The sequence below is a fragment of the Cetorhinus maximus genome, chromosome 26, assembly GCF_964194155.1.
Source record: "Cetorhinus maximus chromosome 26, sCetMax3.hap1.1, whole genome shotgun sequence".
Taxonomy (NCBI): domain Eukaryota; kingdom Metazoa; phylum Chordata; class Chondrichthyes; order Lamniformes; family Cetorhinidae; genus Cetorhinus; species Cetorhinus maximus.
The window spans coordinates 5,107,406-5,120,212 of NC_135904.1; the positions used below are offsets into that span (position 1 = coordinate 5,107,406).

The 12,807-nt window shown below is 44.6% G+C and overlaps 1 protein-coding gene across 1 annotated transcript in view; it reads right to left on the reverse strand.

Annotated features, from left to right (window-relative positions):
• wdr93 (WD repeat domain 93) overlaps positions 1-12,807 on the reverse strand; it is a 57,493-nt gene that overhangs the window by 36,724 nt on the left and 7,962 nt on the right. The window contains exon 6 of the mRNA XM_078530011.1: positions 3,726-3,829. Coding sequence (XP_078386137.1) covers positions 3,726-3,829 — 104 coding nt within the window. The remainder of the gene's footprint in view (positions 1-3,725; positions 3,830-12,807) is intronic.

Sequence of the window (12,807 nt, forward strand, 5' to 3'; positions counted from 1 at the left end):
CTGTCTGATCCACAGCAGAACGCGACAGGGACTTCCCAGGTGTCCAGCACTCGGAGGACTGCTGGAGGCCAGAAATTTGCTGAGTCCGAGTCAACTGACGAGCCTCTGAACTCGGTCATGTCACAGTTACTGAAGCTGCAAAGGAAAGCTCGGGAACATCAGGAAGGGATGTCCACTGTATTCCTCAGATTGTAAGGCACAATGAAGGAATCCGTCCACCTTCAGGCTGAGGTGATAGCGTCAGCATCCCAACGTACTGAGGTCAGACTGGTAGGATAATGGCTGCCATGGAGACTTTGGTCCAGGATGTGGCTCCTGTACTGCTGCATGGGCTGAACTCCATCACTGATGCCATAGGTGGCCTCCAACGGTGTACGTGAATGGGTTGCGGAGCAACTCGATCTCACTTCAGCTACCCCTTCTCCTCAAGGAGTCAGCCAGGGGCCCTTGGGCACCCATAGGGAGGAGGATCAGCAGGTGTACCCCCCCCCCGGGGCCATCCATCCAGGTGATTCCAGGAATGTCCAGTCCATCTGAATCCCCTCTTCCTGTGACGTCAGAAGCTCTAGCTCCACAGGCCGAGGATGGTGTCTCTGCCACACAGCAGGACCCCAAAAGCAGGCCAGAGCCCTCCAGGTCTTGGCCCTCCAGAGGGTGCCCGCTAAGGTCATCACAGACAAGGCGTAGCAGTCAGCAGGCTGCTTCCACCTCTGCTGTGAATGGCAAGGGAGCACTAAGACACAGCAACAGAGTTAAGAAACTTAAGAAGATGTAACTCTTGTAGAGTTAAAACAATTAACTAAACTTAAGAAGATGTAACTCTTTTGAGTCAAAACAATAAACTAAATTAACAAAAACAAGGGAGAAATCAAGCACAGCCCCTAAGTCAGGTCAGCTGTAAAATCAAGGAAAAACTTTAAAGGAACCTTACAAACATCAAACTAAGATGTGATTAAAGGGGTCAACAAAACACCCCAGTCCCCGCGGTGCCCACCATGCACGGAAGGCTTAAGAAGATGTAACTCTTTTGAGTCAAAACAATAAACTAAATTAACAAAAACAAGGGAGAAATCAAGCACAGCCCCTAAGTCAGGTCAGCTGTAAAATCAAGGAAAAACTTTAAAGGAACCTTACAAACATCAAACTAAGATGTGATTAAAGGGGTCAACAAAACACCCCAGTCCCCGCGGTGCCCACCATGCACGGAAGGCTTAAAACGATGTAGTTGCACAGCCAGGGCACTGGTGTTAATCACTTGTACACACTGTTCACTATTGTCAATAAATTTCCAAGAATGTCTCCCTGCCTATGGCTCCTTGTTTTGATGAGCAGTGTTTGTGTCACTCAGATGTGAAACCTTTCTGCACAAGTTAAAGGCAGGTGTCTCAGTCCAGGACCTCATCCTTGTGCTTTGTGCAGCATTCAAACCAAAGTGATGGTCCGGCCTCACACACCCTGGACACACTACTTATGCCTGCACCTCAACGGTGCTTGTCATTCTGCCAGAATATTGTGGGCAGGTGTCACAGAGCACAGTCATTCTCTCTGTGTGCTCTCAGCACCTTTAAGGTGCGGCTGGTCCCCATCTCTTCAGCATCTGTGACCAGTGATGCTGTGCTCCTGAAGGGATCAGGTGCTGAAGGTGGACAAAGGACAAGGTGCTTTTAAAGTTTCATGGCTGCTCTATGATATGACCCTGATCACAGAGCAATCGAGCAATTATTAGGGCCTCTGCTGTGTCTCCATGACAGGAGCATTATCAGAGAGGGTATGTGCGTTGCCATAAGCTAGACTGGAGTGAAACGTTCATAGATGCAATGTGATGATCTATGGTGTCTCCTTACTGCATGTCATCATCCTCCACAAATCTAGCAGATATGAGGGCCTCCCGAGTGCACCTTCCTCGTCTAGCCAGTGCAAGGGCCTCATCCCCGTCATCGCCGCATTCAAGGACCTCCTCACCCTTATTCCCATCAGCGTCCTCCTCATTCGAGGAGACCTCCAGCTCCTCCTCAGCCAGCTCCTCTCCTAGTTACAACCTGGCGCTGCAAAGGGTGCAGCAGATGATGATGATGCGTGACAATTTCTGTAGACTATATTGCAAAGCTCCACCAGAACGGTCCAGGTACCGGAACCTCATTTTCAGCATCTCGGTGGTCTGCTCCATCAAGTTGCGACTTGCAGCATGGGCCTTGTTATACCTTCGCTCTGCTGCAGTCTGAGACCACCATGTGGCTGTCATCAACCATGTCCTCTGCGGGTAGCCCATGTCCCCAAGGAGCCATCCCTGCAGCTTCTGAGAACCCTGGATGACTTCAGGGATCTGTGACTGATTGAGAATGAAGGCGTCGTGCCTGGAAACCATGTGCAGACCTGAAGGATGCAGTTGTGGCGGTCGCACACCAGCTGCACATTCAGCAAATGGAATCCCTTGCGGTGACATGTTGCAACGGAGATCTGAGCACCACGTGAGTGCAGTTGATGGCACCCTGCACCTGTGGGAAACCCGAGATCTAGGCAAATCCAATCGCTCTTGCGTCTTGACTCTCCTGGTTCCGGGCGAAATGCACAAAGTTGTGTACCCTAGCGAAGATGGCATTCGTGACCTCGTGGATGTATTTGTGGGTGGAGGCTTGTGATATCCCATGAAGGTCACACATGGAGCCATGAAAGAAGCTACTCATGTAGAAATTGAGCGCCACAGTCACTTTCATGGCCACTGGCAGTGGATGCCCTCCATGTCCCCATGGCGCCAAATCCTGCAGTAGCTGGAAGATGTGACTGACCAGTTCCCTAGACATGCACAGTCTTCGGTGACACTGGTTCTTGGTCATCTGCAAGAATGAAAGGCAGCAGCTTTAGACCCTGGGTCTATAGACAACTCGCAACAGCTCTTCGGCGGCATGTGCAGGAGCCCCAGCCGCCCCTTCTCCCTCTGCGCAGCCAGGTGCCTCAGTTGCTTTCTTCTCAGGTTTCCCTAATGCGTGTCCACTTCCCTTGCCCACCCACCCCCCAACTTCATACGTACTTGTGCTCTACCTTCAACTGCAGGGCAGCCCTTGCACCCCCCACCCACCTGAACCATGAAGTCCTCACCAGGGTGAGCGCCCTGCAACGTTACTGTGTACTCACTTCTGAGTTCCCCTCAAAGTACAGCCCGCTAAGTGTACACCTTTTATATGTTGCTGGGAAACATATCGGCGTGATTGGGCAGATGATTCAGCGGTTTGGGGGGGGGGGGGGGGGGGGGTTGATTTCAGCGAGCTAGGTTTATAATGATATACAAAGGTATTACAATGTGGTTCCTGATGTCTGATGGCGGGGAACGCGAACCGCCATCGATGGGCTGAGCGGACGATCGCAAACTGGTTTCACGACATTGTGAAACCGGTTTTTGTGAAACCCTTCTCGCGTATTGTCCGCTCATGCCACCGAATACGTCCAATGCCAGTGGACATGGAAAATCCCAGCCAGTGCCTTCAGAGAAGGGACAAAGAACACAAAATCCTGGAATTGCACAGCCGGTCTGAAAAGGGAATAAAAAGGTTAAATTTGAGTTCATCAGATGAAGGATTTAAACCTAAAACGTTAACCTTCCTTTTCCTTTCATATGCTGATCAACATGTCACACATTTCCAGCATTTGTTTTGCATCTACATTAGGCTTTCATTGGTGAGCAGCCCAAAAAGTAAACAATGGCATGTCTTTGTCATCTTCTCACATACTCCAGTTTGCTCATTTTGTATCATAAGCTTTTCAAACTGATCCAGCTCTTGCACCCAGTTGTCTTTCAGCAGTCGATACACCTCCAGCCAGGACTCGCCTTTACCTAAAAGAGAAAACACAAATTGAAACGGAGAAATAAACCAGGAGATGATAAAACCAGCAAAACAATAAAGTAAAACCAACCATGAGAGTACAAAGGAGAGTCAAGAGTTGTTGGTGAAAAATTCAACTTCAGGTGAGGGCAATAGCAATTTTGTTTTATTGTTCAATGGGTGTTAAAGGTGCATAGGTATTCTTTCTTTTATTTATGTTCTTTGCACTCATAGGAGGATTAAATTCAACTTCAGTGGGGTTACAAAACAAGCGGTAGTAGATCTGCCCCCCATTATACACCCTGCTTGATATTACTTTCCATTGAAGTCAATAAAACAAAAATTATTCTGCTATTGCTCCCATTAATGTTGAATTCTACACAAAGAACTCAACTATCTATGAACTCTAAGTCTGCTCAAGACTTGAATATTGCTCTCCTTTCTAAGGAGACTGCTAATGCATCTCTTACATCACTGGGATGAAACACTCAGGGAGGAATTTATTGCCCAACCTCGTGGCAAGTTTGGTAGTTTGGGCATCCCACCACCTTCCTGCTTCTAGCCTGATTAAGTACAGGATGCAAAGACTCATGGACAACCTTCCTGCCCCACCACCAATTGAGACCCTTAATCAGTGATTATTGCCCACTTAAGGGCCTCATCCTGCCACTGCAGATGGGCAGGGAATTTACCATACAGGTAGCCTGAGAAGCAAACCTTGTTGGGTTTGCTTGCTGGCTCCTATTGGGGGGGGTTTCCTCGTTCAAAGGCACTCAGTGTCTGATCAAGACACTGGGCATCGGGAAGGTGGAGGCCTGCTGAGAGCAAGGTGTATAACGGGAGATGGATTTATTACCGCTTGTTTTGTAACCACACTGAAGTTGAATTTAATCCCCCAGAGTAAAAAGAACATAAATAAGAGATGGAATACCTATGCACCTTTAGCACCCACTCTCTGCAGTAAGCGCTCCTAGATTAGATGTTGTACTGCCTTGTGCGATGAGATGTTAAAGTGCTGTTTAGGTGCTGTTTGCCTGCTCAAGAAGGTGTCAATGGTTTCACAACACTACTCAAAAGGGAATTTTCCTGCAAGTCAGGTAACAGTAAATGTGCTATATGCCTGAAGTATTTGGATGTGCACTTGCGAAGCTATGGCTGGAAAATGGGATTAGAATAGTTAGCTACTTGTTTGACCAGCGCAGACTCGATGGGCCGAATGGCCTTTTCTGTGCTGTAGACCTCTATGATTCTATGACCTTACAGTGTAAGAAAAATTCTATTGTGACACTTCAGAGTGGAACATGGTTTTGGAGAAAAGTTGAATTTTATTGCACTTTCTGTAACATTCAGAATGTTTTATCATGTGCTTTTACAAATTTTATGAATAAACTATATTTTTGGGGAAAAAATGTGATGTTCATAACACCTGCTATTCTTGTTTTGTATACAGAGATTTCCAATATGATCTGTTAAACAGAGAATTTATCAATAAGCCAACTGGCTGTTCCAACAAATAATGGTTAAAAGCAAACTATTCAATGGTAATGCATAGATCAATAAAGCAACCATTATCAATAAATGCTACCTTCCATTAAAATAATCTTGAGATACAATCTTAAAATTAACATAAGTGTGTTTGCTCTTTATTATTTTTGCAAAAAAGTGAATTCATTATTGGAAGTGAGGGAAAGCAGACATGGCATTGATGTAGCATGCTATCACATCTCTCAGCAACATCTCCACACAGGCCAAATGGCCTCCTTCTGAGCTCTATCATTCTATGATCTCAAAACACTTCGTATACAATTAAATACTTTCTGAAGAACAGTCAATGAGTCATACATTGCAGCAAAGGTGAATTTTGTAGCAAATGGCATTAATTAGATTTATCTGCTCACTGTTGACATCATACTACATTTGCACTGATAATTGCTAGAATATCAATAGGATAATGGCAGTGATGCCAATGCTGCATCCTGAACCTCATGAAAGCCGCCCAACGTGAGGATACCCCATCCCTCTCCACTCTGCATTTGATAGTGCTGGCTGAGAAAGAAATGTTGGCCAAGAGACCAGAAAAATTCTCTTCGAGTAGTACCATAGAACCACTGGCATCTCCTTGAACAGGTAGACAGGACAGGACATTTGGCCTGAGGTGGGAGTGTTTGATGCTGGCACGCTAAAACTGGAGAATTATTGTATTCCTTTGTACTCACTCTTTGCTGTAAGCAAAACACTATGAGATGAAATGTATAAATAAGAAAAAAATCTCTGAAATACTATTAACTCAGAGTTGTTTTGCAAAATCACATTTAATATATAGAATATTATCCTCCCACTTAGTTGTTTGGTTCCTATTTTTTGATGGGTTTTATATATTGTAATTTATGTCAGCCCACACTCAACTTAGAATAGAAAATACAAATGACTGTTGGTCCTTTCTCCTCCCCCTGACAGTGATGAATTTGGCCTATACAATACCTGATTTGGAGAGCTTGCTGCAGAGAGTGAGTGCTAAAGGTGCATAGGTTTTCCATCTTTTATTTATGTTCTTTGCACTCAGTGGGGGGATTAAATTTTTTAATTTAACTTTGATGTGGTTACAAAACAAGTGGTAGTAAATCCACCTCCCATTATACACCCTGCTTGATATTGCTTTCCATTGAAGTCAATAAAACAAAAATTGATCTGCTGTTGCCCCGACTGAAGTTGAATTTTACACCGACAACTTTTAACTCTCTATGAAGCCCAAGTGTGCTCAAGACTTGAATATTGCTCCCCTATCTAAAGAGGCTGCTAATGCTTCTCTTACATCCCTGGGTGAAACACTTAGAAAGGAATTTAATGCCCTACCTTGTGGCAAGTTTAGTGGCCGATGTGCATCCCACCACCTTCCTGCTTCTAGCCTGATTAAGTACAGGGTGAGAAGGCTCATGGATGACCTTCCTGCCTAGCTGCCAATTGAGACCCTTAATCAGCAATTCATGCCCACTTAAGGGCCTCATCCTGCCGCAGCTGATGGGCAGGGGATTCACTATACGGGAAGCCTGAGAAGCAAACCTTGTTGGGTTTGCTTGCGGGCTCCCATTGGGAATTCCTCGTCAAAGGCACTCAGTGTCTTATCAAGGGACTGGGCATCGGAAAGGTGGAGGCCTGTTGAGAGCCAACCACCTGCCCTTGCTGCCAAACCCCCTCCAGCTTCTTCCCCCATGACCCTGACCCAGTCAACTTCCCTTCCACCATCACTCACCTGTGGGCTGGGTCCTTCGGTGATCCTAGGCTTTGGGTGGGTATGGTATCATCAACAGTCACCATCTCCCAGGTGGCACAACCAAGCAATGAAGAGCTGCCAGTCTTTGACTGATACAGGAACATAGGAAATAGGAGCAGGAGTAGACCATTTGGTCCCTCAAGCTGTGCCTGATTGCCACTTAATTTGGTGGGCCTTCCCGAAAAAAGGCAACGTGGGGGTCTCGCTGGCTCTCCTGCTGGCAGGTGAGACCCCCATTACCAACATTAAACTATGCCTAGATAAAAGCTTGTCATCTAAGGCATGACCCCAATACAACTCTACCCCCATTGCAACTGCACCCATCTTATTTCTATTTTATCAGACAATTGTTGTGACATGCATCATTCTAGGCATCTCCTCTCCCATCAGCTACATATGCATTTGTCTAGTGATTAGTATCCTCTCCAGATCTGGTGAATCAAGAAAGTGAGCTGTAAGTCAAGAAGTGGTGGCTAAGCAAAATGGTAAGAGGAAACAGGATGAGATCATGCTTTAAGTTGGCTTTGCTGCTGCTAAGTTCAAATCTTAATAGCTTTTATAATTACTGTATTACTGTTTCAACCCCAGAGGGGTATTCAGTCATTTGACCCTATCCACCCTCAGTTCCTCCCTCAAGATCACTTATTTTGCCTCTACTCTTTGGAAGTTTCTTCCTAAAGGTTCCTGAGAGATAGGATTAACTGTCATGTGGAAAGGCATGGACCAGTCAGGGATGGTCAGCATGGATTTGTTAAAGGAAGGTCTTGCCTCACAAATTTGATTGAATTCTTTGAGGAAGTGACAAGAGGGGTTGATGAAGGTAGTGCAATGGATGTTGTGTACATGGATTTTAGCAAGGCATTTGATAAGGTCCCACATGGCAGATTGGTCAGGAAAGTAAAAGCCCATGGGATTCGGGGTAATGTGGCAAACTGGATAAAATGTTGGCTTTGTAACAGGAAACAAAGGGTAATGGTCGATGGATGCCCTTGCAAATGGAAAGTTGTCTCAAGTGGTGTTCCACGGGGCTCGGTGTTGGGACCCTTGCTGTTTGTGTTATTTATTAACGATTTGGATGTGAACTTGGGGAGCATGATTGGGAAATTTGCAGATGACAAAGATTGGCCGAGTAGTGGATAGTGTAGATGATAGCCATAATATCCAAAACGATATAGATGGGTTGGTGGAGTGGGCGGTAAAGTGGCAGATGGATTTTAACATAGAGAAGTGTGAGGTCATACATTTAGGGAGGTCAAACAGTTATAGGGATTACACAATAAATGGGAATATACTAAGAGAGGTAGATGAAGTGAGAGGTCTTGGCGTACAAGTTCACAGGTCCCTGAAGGCAGCAGTTCAAATAGACAAGGTTGTAAAGAAGGCAAATGGATGCTCTCCTTCATTGGCAGAGGTATAGAATATAAAAGTAAGGATATAATGTTGGAATTGTATAAAACACTGGTGAGGCCACAACTGGAGTATTGTGTGCAGTTCTGGTCACCACATTACAGGAAGGACGTAATAGCTCTGGAGAGAGCGCTTAGGAGGTTTACAAGAATGTTGCCAGGGTTAGAAAAATGTAGCTACAAGGAGAGATTGGATAGGTTGGGGTTATTTTCCTTAGAACAAAGAAGGCTGAGAGGTGACTTGACTGAGGTGTACAAAATTATGAGGGAAATAGATAGAGTGGACAGTATAAAATTGTTTCCCTTGGTGGAGAATTCTAGAACCAGGGGACATAGATTCAAGATAAGCGGCAGAAGGTGTAATGGGGGACATGAGGAAGAACTTTTTTTATGCAGAGGGTAATGGGTGTCTGGAATTCACTGCCCAAGTTGGTGGTAGAGGCAGAAACTCTAAACTCTTTTAAAAAGTACCTGGATCTGCACCTTAAGTGCTGTAAGCTGTACGGCTATGGGCTGGGTGCAGGAAGGTGGAATTAGAAAGGGCACCTGGGTGTCCTTGGGCTGGCATGGACAAGATAGACCGAATGGCCTCCTTCTGTGCTGTAACTTTTCTATGGTTCTAAACTCCTTTGCCTTTCTTCCGACCTCTCTCCTTTCCTTCAAACGTTTCTTGAAATCTATCCCCTTGCCGGTGTCTTTGAGTCTCGGTCACCTTAATCCTTCCTAACTCTTTCTCATATCCTCCTTTCCCTCTTAAAAAGCACTCAGAAATGTAAGGGATGCTAAGTAAATGCAACTTCTACGTCGGAGAGAAAAAAAATTCAGCATTTTATAAATTGCCAGACAGCCTGCTTAGAAACCAGACAGCTGGTTTAGAAAGCAGGCCGTGCTGTTCACCAGCCAGTGAGCAACCCTAACACACGCCTGTAGTAAATCTAAGCATAAAGACAATGCTGTGAGAGTACAATTGAAGGGTTAATGGTGACGATCTAGTCCTAGAATCAGTAATACAATCACTCACTGGAAATCAACATGTAAAAGCTGAACAAAAGTTCAAGCTGAATGATTGGAGCCCATCTCAGTGTAGTTATTTATATAGTTATCCTCCCTAGTGCTTGGAGAAGCATATGCCACACTGGTCAGAGTTACCATCTCAATTCATGGCACAATTGTTGAGAAAGTATGGAAAAGAAAATACATTTTACAGATGTGGAAAATTGCCCAGGAATGTTCTGTGCACAAAAAGCAGGACAAATCAAACCCAGCCAATTACTGCCCCATCAGTCTACTCTCAATCATCAATAAAGTGATGGAAAGGGTCATCAACAGGGCTATCAAATGGCATTTGCTTAGAAATAACCTGCTCACTGACGTTCAGTTTGGGTTCTGCTAGGATCACTCAGCTCCTGACCTCATTACAGCCTTGGTTCAAACATGGATAAAAGAGCTGAACTCCAGGGGTGAGGTGAAAGTGACTGCCCTTGACATCAAGGCAGCATTTGACTGAGTGTGGCAAGGGGCCCTGGAATCAATGGAAATCAAGGGAACAAAGAAAAATGATTGTGGGTATTGGAGGTTGTTATGACCGGTCTGCAGGCAAGGTTCCCCAAATTTGTTGATTCCGGACGAGTTACCCCAAATTGTTACGGTTCCAGGTGAGGAAGAATGAACTGGCACCCCTTCTTTATTTAACACCCTTGGTTGGTCGCAGCAAGGTTAATTTATAAAGGATCCCTCCCATCACGGATACCTTTTCCCAGCCCAAACGTATTTATGTTTTGAAAGGAGCCAATTTAACCAGGCTTTCTTGAGTCAAAGAACGAGTGTATTTATTAGCTACTAAAACACAAGAAAAAAAAATAAAAAACGCAACACACATACACAGAGATTAGAAATGAGAAGAGTAAAGAAATGAAGGCTAAAGAAAAGGTATAATAATCAGTCTTTTGGCTTGTTCATGAGGAGTAGATGAAATGTTGCGGCTGTTAAGTTGGGTGATTCCGGTAGCGCTGACTTTGGCAGTTGAGCAGTGGGTTTGGAGATTCTTGGTTCTGCAGGTTAGCTGAAAGGAGTTGTCCTGTTTTCCTTTCGACTGTGGCTTTGCTGATTTGTGACTTTCCTGCAGCAATCGGAGAGGACTTTTTTACCTGCAAGTGCAGGGATGCCTAGTTGATGTTATTCAGCTGTAACCTTTGCAGCACACCCTCGCACACCAGGCCTGGAACACCAAAATTAGCACACAGAACTAGAGTTGCAGTTGGCTTTTAACTCTTTTTCTTGTGTATTCCTGGAACAGAAAAAACCTATATGTCTTTTACTCAGATCTGCTTTCTTTTCAACTCACATCATGTCCGTAGTCTGGGATATAACTCACAGGAGTGGCTTCTGCAGAAATGGTAATCAGCCTTTGTTATCTCGGCAACCATAAGAGATCACAGTTCAGTTTTTTGCATTGTATCTTTCCCTTTGAAGTGTCTTTGTCTGAAGTAGGCCTTGATACCTTTTTAGGTGCAACATCCCATTCCCTGGACTAGCTGGTCAAGTGTAATCCATGTAGGAATTTTCCAGCAAGTGGTTACTTTACAGTTTCAGCCAGCTTTTGCTTGTAGGTCCTTCTTTAAAAAACATGTCCAATATGTCTGTAAGTAATTTGGGCTATGGTCTGCTGTCATGACAAGGTCACTCATTTCAATTTCAGGACATCACTGCAGGGGTTCCTCCAGGTAGTGTTCTCGGCCCAACCATCTTCAGCTGCTTCATCGATGACCTTCTTTCCATCATATGGTCAGAAGTGGGGATGTTCACTGATGATTGCACAATGGTCAGCACCATTCGCGACTCTTCAGATACTGAAGCAGTCCATGTCTAAATGCAGCAAAGCTTGGACAATATCCAGGTTTGGGCTGACAAGTAGAAAGTAACATTCACGCCATACAAGTGCCAAGCAATGACCATCTGCAACAAGTGAGAATTTAACCATTGCCACTTGACACTCAATGGCATTACCATCGCTGAATCTCCCACTATCAACATCCTGAGGGTTACCATTGACCAGAAACTGAACTGGACTAGCCATATAAATACTATGGCTACAAGAGCAGGTCAGAGGTTAGGAATCCTGCGGTGAGTAACTCACTTCCTGACTCCCCAAAGCCTGTCCATCTACAAGGCACAAGTCAGAAGTGCGATGGAATACTCTCCATTTGCCTGAATGAATGTGCAGCTCCAACAACACTCAAGAAGCTCGACACATCCAGGACAAAGTAGCCTGCTTGATGGACACCCCATCCACAGACATTCACTCTCTCCATCACCAATGCACAGTAGCAGCAGTGTGTACCATCTACAAGATGCACTGCAAAAACCCATCAAGCCTCCTTAGACAGCTTTCAAACCCATGACCGCTACCATCTAGAAGGGCAAGGGCAGCAGATGCATGGGAACACCACCACCTGGAAGTTCCCCTCTAAGCCACACACCACCCTGACTTGGAAATATATCGCCGTTCCTTCACTGTCGCTGGGTCAAAATCTTGGAACTCCTTCCCTAACTGCACTGTGGGTGTACCTACACCACATGTGCTGCAGTAGTTCAAGAAGGCAGCTCATCACCACCTTCTCAAGGGCAATTAGGGATGAACAATAAATGCTGGCCTCGCCAGCGACGCCCACATACCATAAATGAATTTTTAAAAATGTTCAAGATTTTCAATGTTCCATGACAGCAATAATGTTGAGGACATTATAGTTTCAAATTGGTTGATGACAAGCATACTGAACTGGGCTGATTCATGATTTTATATCATTTGTCACATCAAAATTCAATAACCAGACCTTCAGTTCAGAGTTCATTTAAAAAATGTAACCTAGAATTTTCAGAATAGTTTTCATGTAGGTAAAATTTCATTTCAAATGCAGTGTGCTCATAGGTGGAATACTATTGCCTTTGAGAAGATACAGAAGCAAAATAAAGAATTTAAATCATAAAGAAAAAGTTAAGGAAATTGCCCTTGCTTTATTTGGAAAAGTGATTTTACGATTAGCTAAATGATAATTCAAGGTGTTAGGGGAAAATTAAAAATGCTAAAAGTGAACACTAAGGATTTACTGAAAAACCCTAAAATCTCCAGGCAGACATAGCTGCTGAACATATTAAGAGTTGAAAATTACCAGATGAACATTGCACAGCCTTGAGAGTCAGACTGGAAGAACAAGCAGGACATAAATTAGATGAAGTGTACTCCCCTCTCACACAGGGAAGGGGCAGATGGTTTTAGCTTAGATATGGGAAGACATACATACAAGGGGGCTTT